General features: G+C 47.4%; 1 protein-coding gene across 1 annotated transcript; it reads right to left on the bottom strand.

Annotated features, from left to right (window-relative positions):
* Positions 1-20095: 20095 nt before the first annotated feature.
* Positions 20096-20807, bottom strand: LOC124370285 (histone H1-like). The gene has a single exon (XM_046828573.1). The coding sequence runs from the start codon at positions 20761-20763 to the stop codon at positions 20146-20148; it is 618 nt and encodes a 205-aa protein (XP_046684529.1). The 5' UTR covers positions 20764-20807; the 3' UTR covers positions 20096-20145.
* Positions 20808-21066: the final 259 nt, after the last annotated feature.

Genomic DNA, 21066 nt, shown 5'->3' with positions numbered 1-21066 from the left:
TTGGTCGCCGCTCTCGTACCATGGCGGGGGGGCTGAGCACTGGCCGTCTGACCACGTGGCGGGCTGAGCTCTAGCGGCAGGGCGCGTGGCTGCTGGGCGAGCGGCGCGCTGTGACTGGCCTGCGCGGCCGCCCGTGGAGCGTGCCGCGCTCGGCTTGGGACAAAAGTCTGTCCTTTCACCTGGCCTGCCGGCGTGCGGCGATTCCCGGGAACTTGGCCCCTTCTTCTTTTTCGGCCCAAGTATTTTTGGGCAGGGCCCCGGGGGTAGTTAGCGTTATGTTTGCCCGCGCCACAAGTTGTGCAGCTACGAGGCCTACGCTCCATCCTTCCTTGGGGCTTTCCACATTCTTTGGGGCCTGGTAACCTGGATGAGGCCCACGCACACCCAGTTACACATTTTTGGCTGGCCCCTACCCACAATTGCCAGAGGCCATGGCCAAAACTGTTTGGCAGTTGTAGGCACTGAAAATTCGGGCCAGCCGGGTTTTTTTTATAGGGTCTAATTTTAAAAACACGGGACATAAAATAATTTTTGTCTATGTTGTAAATGTTCACGGAGTTATGGAGGTTCATCCAATCGGTTAACAGAGGTTTCTCCCCGGGAGTAGTGACGACTATGGAAGATACTAGCGTCCAACCGGGAAGACTGAGCGCTAAACTCCCTCAGTCGAGTTAAGACAGAACTTCGCATCCTCGTATCGATAACATGTTCCAGCCCGAAGTATCACTGAGGCCGCCTTCCAATACACTTCGCGGGATAACGACAGCAGAGACAGCGATCGCATCAAGATTCAGGCAACTAACGTGTAACGGCACACTTCGGCACAAGCTCCCCGGTTGGTCAAACATCAAACTCGGAGGTAACGTCTACCTGTCCCCGTGATCTGGATTCTCCACGGGCCTTGAGGTCTGATAATTTAATTTGAAAAGCCCCCGCAAGTTGTTTCGATAATAGCTCAAATATGTACTAGGAACAATCAGTATCTGTCTGGTTCTTCCACGCTTGTCGTTCACCTAAAGCAATATTTTCACCTACTGGCAAAGTTTAGGTCCCGGGTTATAGCCGCTCGTCATATATTTCTATATCTTTTACGTCTAGGCGGCAAGCCCCGATATAATTAATTTTAGTAGGCCTAGTGCCTGGCAATGAGCGCGTAAAAAATGCAATAATTTTTATCGGTTAAATATTTTTGCACTAGTCTAAAAATAAAATCGCCCCGTTGTCGGTAGTTTTGTCAACTCTGGCTGCTCTGTGATTGGCCGATAACGCGGCGCAAACCAATCACATCGTTCTCAGCTCGTTCGTGCCGGCCCGTATATAGTCAATATTTTCCGCAAAGGGGGGGAAAAAACCTATATCTCAATTTAGCGAGACAAGCTTACGCTAATGGCACGTACCAAGCAAAACCGCTCGTAAGTCCACCGGGAGGCAAGGCGCCCAGAAGAACAGTTGGCCACCAAGGCACCCGTAAGAGCGCGCGCCGGCCACAGGAGGCGTGAAGAACCTCACCGTTTACACAGAGGCCCGGCACCGTCGCCCTGCGTGAGATCAGCGTTACCAGAAGAGCACCGAACTGCTGATCCGCAAGTTGCCGTTCCAGCGTCTCGTTCCGCGAATCGCCCAGGACTTTAAGAACCCGACCTGCGTTTCCCAGAGCTTCCGCCGTAATGGGCAACTGCAGGAGGCCAGCGAGGCATACCTGGTCGGACTCTTCGAAGACACCAACTTGTGCGCCATCCAAGCCAAGCGAGTCACTCAATCATGGGTGCCCAAGGACATCCAGGCTGGGCGCGCCGCATCCAGCGGAGAACGAGCCTAAGTGACAGCACAAGCGGCTTGCACTCAGCCTGCCCCGCTGCCGGTGGCTACGACAAACGGCCTTTCTAAAGGGCCCACCAACCAATAACTCGTTCGGTTTTCGCTTATTTTATTAACCGCTTATAGTTGTAAAACCGATGTAAACCTGGTCGTTTCAAGTCGTTCTCGACTATATTTTCTATCGAAAATACCCAATTTATGACTTTGTGCTTGTCATAAATATTTTTATTCCAATTTTTCAATTCCTTTTTTTTTTCTTTTTAACAACCAGTCCGATTTCACTTAAAATTGTATAATTTTCTGTTTATTTATTTACTTTTTTTATTATTTTTCCCCCCCAAAACAAACATTGAGTTGAAATGTAAATTCGATCGAAAACAATAGAGTCGGTCACTATTTATACACATGACTTCTAATTAAACCCCCAAGAACCGTTGAACTCTGATTAAACATAAACTTCTAATTTCGCTTGTTTTTAACCGCTTTTAACTTGTGTAAACATTGGAATTCTGTTATTATGTCCGGCGGCTAAAACAAGCAACTCTCGACTTGTTTTATATTGAAATTACATAAATTTACAGAGTTGTCTGTTAACAAGTGTAAATCTGCTCCGTCTAGCGAACCTGATTGCGATTGCTTGAATTTTATACCTCTAATCTGATCCAAGTCAGTTTTACATTTTAAAGTTTACGAGTTTACTTAATTTTCCGTACGAAAAAACACAATTTAGTAATTGAAACACACGTTTAAAACAATATAGCCTACTATTCTGAATTTAACAAAAAATTTTTTCAGAACGGGGTCAGAATTCACGCGATGCTTGTACTTTTTGATGGCCTGCAGCGACGAACCGCCGCGCTCTTATTTCAGGCTCTTGATGCCGCGTTCACCATGTCCGGAACGTCGGTGGGTGAGCCGGCTTGACGCGGGGGCTTCTTTGCTGGCGGCCGCGGCCTTCGCCTTCTTCGGTGTGGGAGCGGCTGGTGCCGGTGCCGTTGTAGCGGGAGTCTGCCATTCTGTATGTCGGGAATATCAGATGGCACCGCCGCCAGCCGCGACTCGGCTCGCGGCCTGAGTACTTCCGTACAGAGGTCGCCGAGACCGGGCCGTCCCATCGCCACGCCAGTCCTGCGGATTTTAGTCGTTTCTCGACACTAAAACCTCTCGTAAACAGTACGTAAGGTCCTGATTTAAACTTAAAAATCCGTTTTTTTTTTCCGATGGCCGAGACGTCTTACCAACGATAAGCGAGTAGAACGGCCGTTTTAAAACGAAATTTTTATAAACGTCACCAGACAGTATTTAGTGGAGGTCGAACCCCCGTCTGTACGCGTTACACAGCCAAAAAACTGTCCTATAAAAAACATAAACGCGGTCTAATATCGGATTTCACTCGTTTATATTGTTACACTGAACGTGTCCCGGAGGGCTACAATATAGGAGCGGAGCAGCCAGGATCTAACCGACACGACGGTGAAACGCGATAAAGAGAGGCCCGTTGACACAAGTACCAGAGACGTGTGTGTACTCTAACATACCGGTCAGAGAAATGGGCCCGTCAAGTCTGTACGGCATATACGTACTAAAGGATTGTTTTAATATATAAATCCGAGTGGGAATTATAGTGTTTTAAGTAAAAAAAAAAATAATATATATATATGTTCCAATTTACACGCAGTGAGTGTTTCGATACGCCCTAGTTTTTTATAACGCTTAGCTGTGCAAGATAATCACAACATGCGTAATGATAAAACACGTGAGTTACGAAATTATTGTCTATAAAAGAATTTTTTTTTTTCTAGATAGGAGAGAAATTAAATATTATTTCCACTATCAAGATTAAAAATATATTATCAACGACTATTATCAATCGATCTTGATTGAAAGCCGTCAGAGAATTTATTAGTGGCACTAATCTATTTACTTACAATCGATATACAAGTGATATAACTAAACAATATTCGTCGTAAAAAAAAAAAAAAAAAACGCGTAAACAAAAACTAGTGAATGATTTAGGTAAATAAACTTCAGGTTTTACTTACCTTGATGGCAATCACGACCGATGGTATATGCTCGACCGTTGAACTACTAAACAATAAGAATATAGTAGACTAATAATAAAAGCTAATTAACTCAGGCCAATTTCATAAAAATTGTAGAATTTGTTGATATATATATGTATTTCTAGTATTTCGGTAAATAAGTGACGAAAAAAAAAAAAAAAAAAACGCGTCAATATTGAAGATATTACTTGTTAAAAATACTGTTGAAGCGTAACATCTATGTACAGTGAGAAAGTTATAATTGTATTCAGTTTCAAACCAGTGCTCGTATGGTACGATGTATATACGCTGGGCGTGAATCCTATTGAACATCGTTTATTGTAATTATTATTTTAAAAAAACCACTACATTAATTCGGGTAAACAGGTTGTGTTTTTCTCTTATACGTTTATTCTTATACGATTTAAATTATTCACGTTGCAATTTCGTTTCAATTACTCTTTTAAAATTTCAAACAATACGGAAATAGTTTGTATGTACTGAATGAACATACTTTTCCAACTATGTTTTCAGATTGAATCTAAATAGTATAATATAAAAAAAAGGATTAAAATAAAATTAATATTAAAAGTGTTTACAACTGGAATAATAAAACAATGTGGATTGGCTTGAGATACGATACTTGTACATGTGGCAGTTACGTCACTTGATAATGTTAAAATAATTTATTGTCTCTATTTGAATAGAACAATTACAAATTACAAGGGCAGTATAGAGTAATCGGAGTAACTATTCAAAATGAAGCTCTCTTCTATTGCTAATACCGGGCGAATATCCATAGAGGTCACAATAGCAGTACTAGCTGTAAATCACCAAACATTGGTTAACACATATTATGATAATACGAAACTATAAACATAATGTATAGATCGGATTTAGAACACATACTCGGTTATGAATATACTCGATTTCGTCTGTAGTACGATTGTCAACCACGTTTATTTACTCTGAACGATTTTCATCAGGTTAATCACTTACGTTTCCAAAATTATTTAAATAATTGGCCGGAATGTGTACTGAATATATCGGTATTAGTCTGTATTTTCAAATAATTCTTCAACTCATTATCAATACTCGACGTGAATTAAGTAAATAAGTTTCATTTCGAACAAGGATCGTCCGATTAAAACGGTCAAAATTCATTGTCAATTGAAACGCGGGAAATCCTCAAACTCTGGTTGGTCACTTTTAACCGACCAATCACGAGTTTGGCCACCTCCTACCTATATAAGCGTGTGTTAACAGTTTCACCGTATATATTCTATCTCCACGCACATGCGCAATGAAGAAATCGCCAAAGAATCGACCAATAGGAATACAGAATATGATTTATCGGTAGTGATAAACGCGGACCGCTTGGTCTGGGCTTGGAGTTTGCAAGCTTCGAGTAAATTTTTTTTCTAAAAGAGCAAGCAGCGCGAAGCGCTGCGCAGCGGGCAAGCATCGCGTGATCTGAGTTTTTTTAATTGGCAAGCTAGGTTCTGTTGTGGCCTAAGGAAATAGAGAATATATAATTGAATAATCTTGTATGTTGTATATTGATAACGAGCGATAGTTACTTGGTTAAATAACATAAGGTTATGATATTGGCCTTAAAAAGTGAAATAAACTAAAGATTTTGTAAACAAATGAAAATTTAAGAATTTTCTTTTTATTAGGAACATAAGAGTAACAAAAAAACAATTGAAAACCTAGTATGACAAGTTTTCCAATACTAAAATAAAATTGAGAACAAACAGCGGTAGACAAATTGGAATTGTCTACGCCGAAGAGAAACATAAAAACGATAGAGCTTATTAGGAATAACAATGAATAATCTTGTAAATCGTATACTATATTGATAATGATACTGTCGACAGTCGTCAGGTTAAGTGAAACGGCAGATAAGAGTGATAGTGAATGGCTTTAAAATAAATACGGTTTTGATCTGGCCTTAAAAAAGTGTAAAAAAAAAAAGAAAAGATTTTAAAACAAATTTAAAAAATTAAAGAAATTTTGTATTGAAATGATTTGGTAGGTCCTAAATATAAGAGTGACATAAAGAAAAAAAAAAAAAATTTATAACAACTAATATAAAATGGTATAGTCACTTGTAAAACTCGACAAATACGGATAAATATACAGCGGTGATTTGTCATCAATGGCATTGCCGAAGAGAGAAACGTGAAAAACGAGATATGTTTGGTGGCCTTTAAAAAGGCCTTTTGTGGGGCGATGTCGCGCGCGGAACAGGCGGCAGCTCAGCTTAACCTCCGAAACCGTACAGTGTGCGGCCCTGGCGTTTGAGCGCGTACACGACGTCCATGGCGGTGACCGTCTTCCTCTTGGCGTGCTCGGTGTATGTGACGGCGTCACGGATCACGTTCTCCAGAAACACCTTGAGCACTCCCGCGGGTCTCCTCGTAGATGAGGCCCGAGATACGCTTGACACCGCGCCGCGGCGAGCCAGACGACGGATTGCGGGCTTGGTGATGCCCTGGATGTTGTCACGGAGCACCTTCCTGTGACGCTTGGCGCCTCCCTTTCCCAGCCCCTTACCACCTTTGCCCTCGACCGGTCATGTTGCTGTTGCAGTGGCGTTAGTCAAACAGATGATAAAATCAGGCAGGCAGGCAGGCAGGCGGGTAGGCGGGATTTGTTGTATCCCCTCTCTGGCAGTATCTGTGTTTACAAACACAATGACTGCTGGTCAGCTGAAACATCTATTCTCCTGGATGTTCAGGAGCTTTAGTGTTATTAGTCAGGATATACAAGAGTATATATTCTACTTAAAGCTAATCTTAAAACTAAAACTTGAAACTTAAAACTATTTTACTATGCTATTTTTCTTTACAATCTGGTCATTAATTATTTTATTATTTACAGTCAGGTCAGTTCATTTGTTGTGTTGATAGTCAGGATATACAAGAGTATAATATATATACAACTTTAAAGCTAATCTTAAAACTATTTACTATGCTATTTTTATTTACAATCTGGTCATTTTTTTTTTTTTAATTATTGTTTACAGTCAGGTCAGTTTATTTGTTGTTTTTAATAGTCAGGATATACACACGAGTATATATACACTTAAAGTTAATCTTAAAACTATTTTACTATGCTATTTTTATTTACAAACTGGTCATTTTTTTGATTATTATTTACAGTCGGGTCAGTTCATTTGGTATTTATTGTTTACAATCTGTTATGGTAAGCTCAGTGTTTTCTACAATTTTTGTTTATACATACAGGTCTGTGGTTTACATTGTTAAAGGTAAGTATTTACATGATTATGTTGTTGTTGCTACGGAGGATCCTGTAGTAGCATTCTTGGTTTTGGGATTTTCCTGGCCCGCGGCCCTTCTCTGGTCGACCATTCCCTGATGTGTGGCCACTGAGATTCTGCAGCTGCTGCGTACAGGCGGACTGCTGCGTTCCTGACACACTCCTCCACAGTAGGAAGCCCTGTGGACCGCAATGATGACAGAGTTCCTGACGAAACCACGGTGAGTCCGTCAGGAGCCGGACCGTCTTGTGCTGAAAAGCTTCCAGCTTCTTCCTTGTTGTTTTAGACGTCCCGGCGTACCATGCGGGCCCGGCGTATGTCAGGACCCGGTCGAATGATGGCCCTGTAAACAGCAGCAGCTTGGTGGTGAGTGGGAGGGCGGCGGCTGGTCGCAGTAGTGGGAGAAGGCTTTCTGCGTGCGGCCTTGGCTTTCCTGCAGTCGGTCTTCTGCAGCTGGAGTGGTGGTCGTGTCCTGCTTAGGGTCATCCCCAGGTATCTCAGCCTCTTTGTCCACGCGATACGTTGGCCTTCCAGAAGTAGAGTGTTCTGTGCGACTTGGCCCCACCTCTTCCTGGTGAAGCAGATTGCCGCACATTTGTCTGTGTTGGCCTTCATCCTCCATTTTTGCATCCAGGGCGCTAGGAGATCCAGTTGGCTCTGGAATGCGTCTGCAGGAGGCTTGGACTATCTTCGATTTGGTAGTAGAAGAGCGCGTCGTCTGCGTAGAGAGCGACTGAGACCCCTGGGGTGACAGGGATATCGTTGGTGTACCACAGGTACAGGATTGGTCCTAGGACTGAGCCCTGTGGCACACCAGCGGTGATCTGCCTGTTGCTGGATATTGACGGGCCGACCGCTACTGCGAAGTGCCGGTCTTGCAGATAAGATCTTAACAGTTGTCTTAAGCTTCTTGGGGAGAGGACTGCGGTGCCAGCTTGAAATTCAGACCTGCGTGCCAAACCCTGTCGAATGCCTTGCTGATGTCTATTGAGACAGCAGTGGTCACTCGACCGAGGTTGGCATTGTGTCTGCAATCTCCGTGGTGACTCTTGTTAAACTGGAGGGTTGTCGAGTGGCCTCGGCGGAAGCCATACTGCTCCTCCCTCAGAGCTAGGAAGAAGTCTTCCGGAAACCGCACCAGCACGAGTCGCTCTAGTAGTTTGGAGAGGGCTGGGAGTAGTGATATTGGTCGATAGCTACCTGGGAGCGTAAAGTTCTTATGGGCTTTTGGGAGCATGATTATTTTCGCCTGCTTCCACTGGGGTGGGAAGTGGCGAAATCGCAAGCAGCTGTTGAAGAGGACAGTGAGCCACACGTGATGACCCATGGTGGTAGCTTTTTCAAAGCAGGTGGGCCCCCAAGTCATCTGGTCCTGGTGCCTTCCTCGGTTTCAGCTTGGCCAGGGCCCGAGAGACTTCCTGCTCTGTAATGGGTTCCACTTCCTCTTCATCGCTGTCCTCTTCTTCTTCACGGGCTTCTGCTTCCAGGGTAGGCATCGACCATATCGGTGTGCCCGGGGGTCACTGATGTTTGGGTGGGGGGAGAATTGCAACTCCATGCAGTCGGCAAAGGCTTCGGCCTTATCTTGTGTGGAGTAGACTAGTCCTTGCGTTCCTAGGATGGGCTGCTCGAGCTTTTTTGCCGTTTTCAGAGCTTTGGCTAGCCGCCATGCAGACCCATCCTCCGGACTTATTGTCTCAAGATAAGTTTTCCACCTTTGTGCGCTATGGTCCTGCAGGAGTTGCTTAACTCTTTCTGTCTGTCTGTTGAAAGGGCGGCTTTGTCCCCAGGAAAACGCGTCTCTGCCAGGTCTTCCTCAGCCGTCTCCGCAGTTGGACTTCTTCTTGCAGGTGTTGAGGAAGTCGGCGGCGGTGGTCAGCCACGGGTGAGGGTTGGCTTGAGGCAGTTGGTCATGGCGTCCCTGTAGGCAGGATTGAAGTTCTCCTACTTGTCTGTTGAGGTCGGCCTTGGAGTCTGGGACGACTACTGGACGTGGGCGGTCTGCCAGGAAAGTGTGATATCTGGCCCAGTTGACCTGTGACCTCTTACCTGGGGGATACCGGTAGGTTCCAGGTCGGTTTAGGTATATATGACTGGCAAGTGGTCCGAGCTCAGTCCGTGACGACACCTACCGTCACTGCTGCTGGTATGCCGCAGTGCATGGCGAAGTCCAGGATGTCCCGGCCGATGGTTCTCCACCCTGGGGTAGCGGGTCGGCTCTTCTGGCACGCTCATCATCACGTGTGGCATTCCTCTGAGCTGCTGCCGTAGTCGTATCCCTGCAGTGTTGGTGGCCGTGCAGCCCCACGCCGTGTTTTTTGCGTTAAAATCGCCGGCTATGAGAGCAGTAACCGTTGGGCCTTAGTAGTCTGTTTAAATCAGCCTGTTCAATTGGAGCATCGTTTTTACAGTATACTGAGGAGATAGTGTGATTTCAGGCCCTCCGAAGGATACTGCAAACGTAGTAACTTCCGTTGTTGCCTCTGCGCAGTTTACAGCTCGGTGCGGAACACGGCGGTGCACTAGTACGGCCGTGCCACCCGAGGGGCGGCGTCGCTGCTGCTGTGGGCGGTCCGTCCTGTAAACCGCGTAGTTCGAGCGGTGAAGTTATATCTCGGGGAAAGGTGTGTTTCCTGGAGGAGGGCAACATCGATGGTCGTACTCGGTGAGGAACTGGATGAGTTCGGCACGCTTGTGTCTGATCCCATCGCAGTTCCAGGATACTAGTCGCGGGCATCTAGCCATGACGGGAGCCAAGGAGAGAGGCCAGCGACTGTAGAGTACGTGTTACCGTTGTCAGATTGCTCGAGGATGACTCTGAGTAGTGCCGACATTTCCTCCTGGTCGATGTGGTGGTGGCCTTGAAAATGGCCGTTGTGTCGCTCCTCGTTGTAGTCCGGGGCCGGTGTGGTCTAGCTGCTGGCGGGGCGTTGGTGTCCGCTGGGCGGGTGGGCTGCGCTGGCTTGCGCGGCTCCTCTTCATTCCTCGGCTCTTGTGCGGTCCGCTGGGGATAAGCCGGGTCTTGACGGCTTCTGCCCATGTCCTCGGCCCGTTGTCCGGTTGGCGGGATTCCTCGGTGGACGCCGTCTCCTCCTACTCTCCTTCTCGGCCTCGGAGTCTTCATCCTCGCCGTGGTCGCTGGTCCGCTGCTCGCCGTCAAGTGATGGCATCAGGGGGCGCGTGGTCGCTAAGCTGGGCGGTTAGCGGTGGGGGGGGTGGCTGGCGCTGGTTGGTCGCCGCTCTCGTCCAATGGCGGGGGGGCTGAGCACGTGGCGGCTGACCACGTGGCGGCTGAGCTCGTAGCGGCAGGGCGCGTGGCGGCTGGGCGAGCGGCGCGCTGTGACTGGGCTGCGCGGCCGGCCCGTGGGAGCGCGCCGCGCTCGGCTTGGGACAAAGGCTGTCCTTTCACCCGGCTGCCGGCGTGCGGCGATGCCCGGGACTGGCCCCTTCTTTTCGGCCAAGTATTTTTGGGCAGCCCCGGTAGTTAGCGTTATGTTGCCCGCCACAGTTGCAGCACAGGCCACGCTCTCCCTGGGGCTTTCCACATTCTTTTGGCCTGGTGAGGCCCCACCACACCTTACACATTTTGCTGGCCTATACCACAATTGCCAGAGCCATGGCCAAACTGTTGGCAGTTGTGGCACTGAATTGGGCCAGCCGGTTTTTTATAGGGTCTAATTTTTAACACTGACATAAAATAATTTGTCTATTTGTTGTAAATTTCACTTATTTTGTTAGTTTCTCCGTCGGTAACAGAGTCCCGGGAGGGAGTAGTGACACTACCCAGAGTCTGGTTTCTCCACGGCTTGTCTTTAATTTGAATATTTCACCTACTGCAAAGTTTAGGTCGGTAAGCTCGTCATATATTTTCTATATCTTTTACGTCTAGCGGCAAGCCCGCTATAATTATTTTAGTAGGCCTAGTGCCTGGCAATGAGCGCGTAAAAAATGCAATCATTTTATATCCGGTTAAATATTTTTGCACTAGTCTAAAATTGTCCACAGTAACTAGTCTTGACTACGTACTCACTGTTTCTGCAGATAGCGTGGAAATCTCCGCCAGTAATTTTGTGTGCATCTCGGCGGCGTGGCCGTGCCATCCTTGAAAGCTGTCGATGTACAGCGGTGGGATGCGGGGAGTATTTACAGTCTGCGTGTCCATGTTGGTAGAGGATTGGGGCCGAGGCAGAGCTGTTTGGGCGGGATTCCGGCTGGACAGGGCAATCTTGGCGTCGTCTCTTGTTGGCACGTGGTCGGTCGGGGGTCGGGGCTGAGGCGAGTCCGTAGCAGTGTCCTCCATTGTTATACAATGGGTCGCACAAGAACAGCACTATACACAATATCACTTGTCTTTATAAATAAACTATTTTTAAAAATATAAATGAATAGAAAGATAGTTAAGTCTTTATGCTAATCTTAGGTCCACGGGAGTGTCCTCCATTGTTACGACAAGGCCGGCACAAACATAGAACAATGACATTGAGTTATTTATGAAAATTGAAATAAATAAAATTAATAAACACTACAAATAACACTTGTCCACGTGATACTTAGTCAATTACAATTACATTTAACACTAAAAAAAACACTATATACATTTACTATTAACAAGCACATTATGAAACAACGGACAACAGCGTACCCACGCTAACTAAACAAGATGGCGATATTGCCAGTGAAGCGACTGTCGTGACTTCCCCTGGCAACGCGATCGATACACCAGGTGAGATCGGGATGATAAAATCGCCCGTTGTCGGTAGTTTTTGTCAACTCTGGCTGCTCTGTGATTGGCCGATAACGCGGCGACCAATCACAGTCGTTCTCAGCTCGTGCCGGCCCGTATATAGTCTTGAATATTTTCCGCAAGGGGAAAAACATATCTCATTTAGCGAGACAAGCTTACGCTATGGCACGTACCAAGCAGACCGCTCGTAAGTCCACCGGAGGCAAGGCGCCCAGGAAGCAGTTGGCCACCAAGGCAGCCCGTAAGAGCGCGCCGGCCACAGGAGGCGTGAAGAAGCCTCACCGTTACAGGCCCGGCACCGTCGCCCTGCGTGAGATCAGGCGTTACCAGAAGAGCACCGAACTGCTGATCCGCAAGTTGCCGTTCCAGCGTCTCGTCCGCGAGATCGCCCAGGACTTTAAGACCGACCTGCGTTTCCAGAGCTCCGCCGTCATGGCACTGCAGGAGGCCAGCGAGGCTTACCTGGTCGGACTCTTCGAAGACGAAGACACCAACTTGTGCGCCATCCACGCCAAGCGAGTCACCATCATGCCCAAGGACATCCAGCTGGCGCGCCGCATCCGCGGAGAACGAGCCTAAGTGACACACAAGCGTGCGCTGCCGGTGGCTACGACAAACGGCCTTTTCTAAAGGCCACCAATAACTCGTTCGTTTTCGCTTATTTTACCGCTTATAGTTGTAAAAAACCGATGTAAACCTGGTTGTTTCAAGTCGCTCTCGACTATATTTTCTATTGAAAATACCCAATTTATGACTTTGTGTTTGTCATAAATATTTTATTCCAGGAATTTTACAATTCCTTTTTTTTTTTTTTTTTTTTTTTTTTTCTTTTTAAACATAGTCCGATTTCACTGTAAAATTGTATAATTTTCTGTTTTTTTTTTTTATTTTTTTTTTTTCAAACATACATTGAGTTTACAATAAAAAATACGTCAATTGCAATTCGATCGAAAACCATAGTTTCGGTCATGTTTTATACACATGACTTCTAATTAACCAAGAACCGCGTTGAACTCTGATTAAACATAACTTCTAATTTTCGCTTATTTTACCGCTTTTAGTTGTGTAAACATTGGAATTCTGTTATTATATTGAAATTACATAATTACAGAGTTGTCTGTTAACAAGTGTAAATCTGCTCCGTCTAGCGAACCTGATTGCGATTGCTTGATTTATACCTCTAATGTGATCCAAGTCAGTTTACATTTAAGTTTACGAGTTTATTAATTTCCGTACGAAAAAACACAAATTAGTAATGAAACACGTTTAAAACAATATAGCCTACTATTCTGAATTTAACAATATTTACAGAATTTGTCAGATCACGCGATGCTTGCCCGCTGCGCAGCGCTTCGCGCTGCTTGCTCTTTTAGAAAAAAAATTTACTCGAGCTTGCAAACTCCAAGCCCAGATCAAGCGGCGCGCGTTTATCACTGATATTTAATTACGATCTTTGTGAATGCGGTGAAATATTAGTTTGCAAGTTTGCTCAAAATAAAATATTGACATCACACTACAATATGGTATTATGATTTAACATAAAAATTAATATATATGACCCAATGAAAAGAACTAAGAAATTAGTGTGTGTGTGTGTGTGTGTGTGTGTATATATATATATATATATATATAAACAAACGTAGGTTATTTATTAACGTTGGGATATATATCTTATGAAAGGTTTATCAATAGAAGAGACTTAGGTAATATTGAATGTACATAAATATCTTTCCTAAACATAACATTAACGTAAAATCGTATAACATATAGTTTTCATTTATAAATACAAAAACCAATCGTAATTAGTTATAAAAAACCCATTAATATTGATTATAATATGTGCATGTGAGTATTTGTAATTATGAGTCAAACATTAAATAAATTTCGTCAAATACAAGACGGCAAACAATATCACTTTTATATATACTTAAAAAAAAAAAAAAAAAAACAAACAAAAAAAACAAAAAAACAAAACAAAACAAGCTGTTTCGTAATGTATTTGTTATAATAATATCAAAAACAGGGATCGCTAATAAAACACGTTAAAACGAATGACATTTTGGGTGGTTTTTAGAAAGGCCGTTTGGATTTCCCACAGTCGAGGGAGGAGAGCGACTGGCCGGCCGGTTTACTTCTTCTTGGCGGCGGTCTTCTTGGGCGTTTTGGCTTTTCTTCACGGCCACTTTCTTCGGTTTGGGCGACTTGGGCTTTTTGGTCGGCGGTTTGGCGACCTTCTTTGCCTTGCTGGGGAGTCTTGGGCTTGGCGGCCTTCTTCACTCTCGACTCACCCGCCGTACTGCTCGGACGTGCCGCGCTTTCGCTCCGCTCAGTTTGTGCCTTGTTTGTGGTTTACTCACAGTGTTGTTTAAAATTGTGCCTATTTCCTAGTGACACCATGTGTTAGTGTGGCGCTGTGCTTTTTTTGGATTAACCATTCATCGCTGCCCTGCTATTTGTGAGTTCTAACATTAGTACTTTACAAACTAACAATTTTTCCCCAACTATTATATTTATTTTAGACTTTTGTTCTGCCCTTAACTATTCCCTTTTATAAAGAGAAGTTTAGTGTTTGTCCCACATGGAACTCTGTCGGAACTAAATCCTATTTGCACACTATAAACAATTATCAAATAGTGTTACTAAACTTGTCCCCAACTATTATATTTATTTTTAGACTTTTGTTCTGCCCTTAACTATTCCTTTTTATAAGGAGAAGTTTAGTGTTTGTCCCACATGGAACTCTGTCGGAACTAAATCCTATTTGCACACTATAAACAATTATCAAATAGTGTTACTAAACTTGTTATTTACGTAGTGTAATAACACCAGACTTGCCTTTTGGCGGAACGCAACGTGTTTATTTATCATTCTCATTAATTAACATATTTATTATTGTAGTCTTGTTATTAATACACATATGAATTGTTAACAATGTTAGCTAAGTTTTTTGTACAGTGTAGTAGTTTGTAAGATAACCAATACACCAACTGTAAGTGTGCAAAACATTCTTGGTCGCCACGTGGTCCGGAGCCAGCGGAAGCTAACGGTACTTGTAACGGTACTCCCGCCCGCCCGCCCAACAACCGATCAATACTCGGCGCCTACACGCGCCGCTGCCCTGCCTGTGTGTCAATTTAGTAAACTTGTTTTACAAATATCTCAACACAGTGAAACAGTTTGCCTGCATCCGAGACATTAGCCGAATTTAATCATGGACTAAATAATTTCCTAAATGCAGCAAGAAACTCTATTATCATAACATAATTGTTAATATAGAATTGTAATTATTATTAATATTATATTATTATAGTGTAATAGCATAGGACTTGTCCTTTGGCGAAGCGCCTCGTGTTTACTTATTGATATTCTTTATTTATTTATTACTCTTAATACTCAACATATTATATTATAGTATTCTAGTAATTTTATTCCGCTTAAGAATTGTTAACAGTGATGTTAAGTTTTGTGTATATACAATAGTTTGTAAGATCAACCATTATAACTGTTAGGTATTATATCAATTGTTAGTGTGTAAGCATTCTGGTCGCCACGTGGTCCGTAGCTAGCGGAAGCTAACGGTACCTGTGGCGGGGCTCCCGCCCGCCACCCCACCCACCGATCAATAATCAGCGCCTACCAACACCGCTGCCCTGCCTGGCGGGACTAACTACACTACTCCGAGATGGAAGTAGAACCCCACCCCAGTGAAGACGCGCCGGCCACCTCCGATCCGCACAACGGTGAAGACGAACAATGGCAGGCCGTGCACACCAGGAAGAGAGGGAGACGCGCCTCAAACGCCTCCAGCTCATCAAACGCCTGCACAATTCCACAGGCACGAGAACCTGCTGTCGGCGAGCGCCGCAAACAAAGGATCCCTCCTTTAGTTGTCCAAGGCGTAACCGCGTGGACGCCGCTATTTCGCCGGCTAAGGGACGCTGGCTGCCAATTTGAAGCTAAATATGTAGGCACCCGCCTACATATCCTGTGCTCCAGCGAGCTATGCTTCAGGACCGCGCAGAGGGAACTGCTGGACTCCAAGCTGTCCTTCCACACCTTCAGTCTACGAGAGGAGCAGGAACTGAAGACAGTTGTCAGGGGGCTGCCTGCCTGGACCGCCACTGAGGACATTGCAGATGAGCTCCGCGACCTAGGTTTCACTCCAACCCACGTCGCTCCACTCCAGCGCCGTGACCAGGCTGGTCGCCACCAAACGAATAGTTTCTACATTCGTTTCAAGAAGACTGGCAGCTGGACTCAGATCTGGCAGCTGACTCAACTGTTGGGCGTCAGAATCACTGTGAGCCAATTCGCGCCAAGGCAAGGACTGCCGCAGTGTTTCAACTGCCAACAATTTAACCACAGTTCCAGGAACTGTCACCTACCAGCACGCTGCGTCAGGTGTGGAGGAGGCCATGAGGTCAAGTCCTGCACGCTGCCTAAGGAGAACCGGTGCAAATGTGCCAACTGTGGAGGCGACCACCCTGCGAGCTACAGGGGCTGCGCGGCGCACAAACGCGCCCTGGGCGCGCTAACACACCGCCGAGAGGCACCACAACGCCAACAGAGAGGTCCAGCTCCACGCCCGACCGCAGGAAAACCGCAGATCCGCCCTACAAACCACATCGCAGGCCGTAGGTACGCGGATGTGCTAGCCAGCCCGCGGCTCCGCCCTGACACGCCGGCACCTCAAAACCGAGGCAATGCAGGCAGCACCCGAATCTCGGGCAGAGCCATCAATCCCCGCCGCACAGAGCTCAACTGCCGCCAATCCCCCCAAGCTACTGCAGCTCCTGAAGCCCCAGCTGCACCTGCAGCCCCAGCTGCACCTACAGCACCCCTGGATATGGCCATCCCCCAAGCCCCCAAACCGCAGAGGAGGAGAAATAGAGGTAGTTCCGGCCGCCGTAAGCCATCAAGCAGCCGTGTAAACCGCGATGAAGAGGAGAAGGCCGAAGAGGCAGAAGAGCGGACAAGGGAAACCCAGCCTGCACCTGCAGATAGACACCACACTGCATACCAACCTACTCAACGGAGCAGCACTGCTGATGAGACACCTAATCAGCCGGGATACTTGTCCCACGCGGCAGTGTTCAAGTGGATATCGACATTAGTCACAATCGTGACCGACACCAGCAAAACACCCAATGAGCTGCTTGCAGCCATTCTTGTCTCATTCCAGGAACTCCTGGTCCATGGATAGACACTTAAGACTGGTTGTCTGGAATGCGAATGGAGTGATGTCCCGAAAAAATGAACTCCACTTGTTTGCCACCGACCACGACGTGGATGTGCTGCTCCTAACGGAAACACACCTTCAGCCCGGCTCTGTGTTCAACGTTCCAGGCTACCAAACATACCGGACGGACAGGCCACCGCGTGGAAGAAGAAACCCTGGCGGAGGCACTGCCATCCTGGTCCACCGGAGAGTTGTGCACAGACCCATCACCGTCGCCACTACTGACCTCGAGTCCACAGGAATAGCGGTGAATGCAAGTGGAGCCGAGATATACATCTTCTCTGCTTACTGCGCTCCGAACGCAGTGCTTCGCCCGGCTGAGCTAGACGCCCTGTTTGGCTATGGAGACTCTGTCATCATTGGCGGGGACTTAAATGCCAAGCACGCGTCGTGGCACAGCAGAAGGCCAAACACCAAGGGACGACGCCTTCGAGACTACGTGGATCAGCGGGAGGATACGCAGGTGGTAGCACCTGTAGACCCCACGTATTACCCACCGCGACTCAACGCCCTCCCTGACGTGCTGGACCTCTTCCTGTTCAAGGAACTCCAACATCAGGTGGACTTAAGCGTAGCCAACGACCTGTCATCTGACCACCTACCCGTACTGGCGACAATAGCTACATCCCCAGTCTCGAAAACTCCACCCACTGGCTTGTCAGTTAGGACGGACTGGGAACGCTACAGTGGCCTCCTGAGCGAACGACTCCAGCCCCCACCCCCAGCAGCGACGCCCAACGAGCTTGACGTCTATGTTTCAGAATTGCACACCGCAATCTCGGACAGCTTGGTGGAAGCGTCTCGACCTGGTCGCCCCCCGCACACCAGATCAGCACTGCCTGCCATCATCCGAGCCGCGGTGGACAAACGAAGACGCCTGCGACGCATCTGGCAACTAACCCGGCAGCCAGTTGCTAAACGAGCCTTCAACGCCCAGTGTAACATCGTCAAGCGGATGCTGTTCGACTACAGGACCGAGACGTGGAACTCCTATCTCTCTGGCCTGGAGTTGGAGGACGGCAGTGCTTGGAAAACGGCGAAGATCTTGCGCAGCGAGAAACCGACAAACCAGCCCCTCCACGGACAGCGAGGCCTGGCCTATTCCGCCATGGACAAAGCAGAGGCCTTTGCTGACACCATGGAGGAACAGTTCAGGCCTAACGCAGACATCTACAATGAGGACCACTGCGAGCACGTGGAGGAAACTCTTGAACACTTCTTTAGTATGGAGCCTGAGGAGGAGCTGGAGCAGTTCACCCTGGAGGAAGTAGAGGCGTTCATCAAAAAATCCAAACCGAGGAAAGCTCCCGGACTGGATAGAATTGGTAACAGAGCCCTACTCGCTGCCCCTGCATCACTGCTGAATTGCCTGGTTAGTATGTTCAACAGCGCCGTCCGATTGCATCACTTCCCGGCTAGCTGGAAGGTGGCCAAAGTCATTCTCATTCCCAAACCTGGAAAATCCCGCCTGTTCCCACAGAACTTCCGCCCCATATCACTCCTCCCCACTATCTCTAAGCTCTTCGAGAAGCTTCTCCTTTCCAGATTAGTTCCCTACCTAAATGACTTCATCCGGCCAGAGCAGTTCGGATTCAGGAGAGATCATTCGACGACTCAACAACTAGTTCGCGTTGTGAACATGCTGGCTGACAACATGAACTACAACCTGTGCTCAGTTGCAGTATTTCTAGATGTCAGCAGAGCGTTTTGACAGAGTATGGCACGAGGGGCTCCTGTACAAACTTGCAGATTCACCAGTTCCCCCCACCATGGTACATCTCCTCCGCTCCTACCTCACAGGAAGGACCTTCCGCATCGCCGTGGACGGCGAACTTTCTACAGAAAGGACGATCGAGGCGGGCGTGCCACAGGGCAGCGTACTAGGACCAGTGCTTTATCTCGTTTACACCAACGACATGCCACTGGTACCTAGGGTAACGTTGTCCTTGTACGCAGACGACGCCATGTTCCTCTGCAGGAGCTTTCAGCCGACACGAGCCGCTGACGTCATGCAGCAGCAGATGGACCTTCTCTCTCCGTGGCTGGAAAAGTGGCGCATTTCCATAAACACTGAGAAGAGTTCAGCTGTCTGCTTCAGAAAGCGTAGGAAAATGCCGAAGAGACTCCCGCCACCCGTGACTCTGGATGACGATCCAATTGCATGGAAACCCCATGCCAAATACCTAGGAGTTATTCTTGACTCTAAACTAAATTTCGGACCCCACGCTAAGAAAAAAGCCGAGGAGGCGAAGAAAATTGCTGGGTCAATAGGCCCACTAACAAACCGTCGCTCGCCCCTCCCTATGAGCGTCAAGACCACAATTTTTTTCGCTGTGGTTAGATCGGTTATGATGTATGCCTCCACAGCTTGGTGGACCAACTGCAGCCGATCTAACCGCAAGTCACTTCAGACCATACAAAACAAGGCCCTCCGATCTATCACCCGGCAACCATGGTTTGTGCGGAACGAAACCATAAGGAAATCCCTAGAAGTCCCGACGTTGGAGGTGTTTGCGAGAGCATCGGCTGAGAAGATCTTCCAGACAGCTGCAGCGTCGAATCATCAACATATAGCTGCAATCACAGCGCCGTACGATGGTCCGGACGACTACAGGCGGCGCCCCATCACCATCCTGGACGACCCACCGTAGCAAATTCATCTACAGGAGAGAGCCTGCGATCCCAACTTGTGACGCAGTTGTTAAAATTCAATATTTTTCTTTTAAATTATTAATTTGTTTTCGTAACAGTGATTCCTAATTAGGGCGACTCTATAAAAAATTTTAAGTTTCAGCGCTTCATTCTACAGCCAGTGAACCTAGAGTTCAGGTGCTGTACGGCCACGAAGGACGTGGCAGCAGAGTGGTTTAGTGCGGTAAGAATCCCACATAACCGGGACGCCGGTACCTTTTGAAGGTTCCCTCTGCTTAACAAAAAAAAAAAAAAAAAAAAAAAAAAATAGAAAGGCCGTTTGGATTTCCCACAGTCGAGGGAGGAGAGCGACTGGCCGGCCGGTTTACTTCTTCTTGGCGGCGGTCTTCTTGGGCGTTTTGGCTTTCTTCACGGCCACTTTCTTCGGTTTGGGCGACTTGGGCTTTTTCGTCGGCGGTTTGGCGACCTTCTTTGCCTTGCTGGGAGTCTTGGGCTTGGCGGCCTTCTTGGTCGCGGCGGCGGCGGCCGGTTTCTTGGCTGCGGCTGGCTTTTTGGCCGCCTTCGGCTTCTTATCGCCGGCTTTCGGCTTGGCCGGTGCTTTCTTGGCGGCCTTCTTGACCGTCTCGCTGCCGGCGGACTTGGCTCCTTCTCCGGAGGATTTCACCGACAGTTTGAACGAGCCGGTGGCCCCCTTGCCTTTCGGCTGGGTGAGAGCGCCGGACGCTACGGCCGACTTGAGGTACTTCCTGATGAAAGGGGCCAGCTTCTCGGCGTCAACCTTGTAGTTGGCCGCGATGTACTTTTTGATGGCCTGCAGCGACGAACCGCCGCGCTCTTTCAGGCTCTTGATGGCCGCGTTCACCATGTCCGACGTCGGTGGGTGAGCCGGCTTGACGCGGGGCTTCTTGCTGGCGGCCGCGGCCTTCGCCTTCTTCGGTGTGGGAGCGGCTGGTGCCGGTGCCGTTGTAGCGGAGTCTGCCATTCTGTATGTCGGGAATATCAGATGGCTCCGCCGCCAGCCGCGACTCGGCTCGCGGCCTGAGTACGTACCGTACAGAGGTCGCCGAGCCGGGCCGTCCCATCGCCACGCCAGTCTGCCGGATTTTAGTCGTTTCTCGACACTAAAACCTCTCGTAAACAGTACGTAAGGTCCTGATTAAACGTAAAAATCCGTTTTTTTTTCCGATGGCCGAGACGTCTTACCAACGATAAGCGAGTAGAACGCCGTTTTAAAAACGAATTTTAACGTCACCAGACAGTATTTAGTGGAGGTCGAACCCCGTCT

The sequence above is a fragment of the Homalodisca vitripennis genome, unplaced genomic scaffold (assembly GCF_021130785.1).
Source record: "Homalodisca vitripennis isolate AUS2020 unplaced genomic scaffold, UT_GWSS_2.1 ScUCBcl_61;HRSCAF=875, whole genome shotgun sequence".
Classification (NCBI taxonomy): domain Eukaryota; kingdom Metazoa; phylum Arthropoda; class Insecta; order Hemiptera; family Cicadellidae; genus Homalodisca; species Homalodisca vitripennis.
The sequence above is the reverse complement of the archived record's forward strand: the minus strand, read 5'-3'. Positions and strand labels throughout refer to the sequence as shown.

Coding starts and splice junctions, on each gene's coding strand:
- LOC124370285 (XM_046828573.1), bottom strand. CDS start 20,763: ATGGCAGACTCCGCTACAACGGCACCGGCACCAGCCGCTCCCACACCG.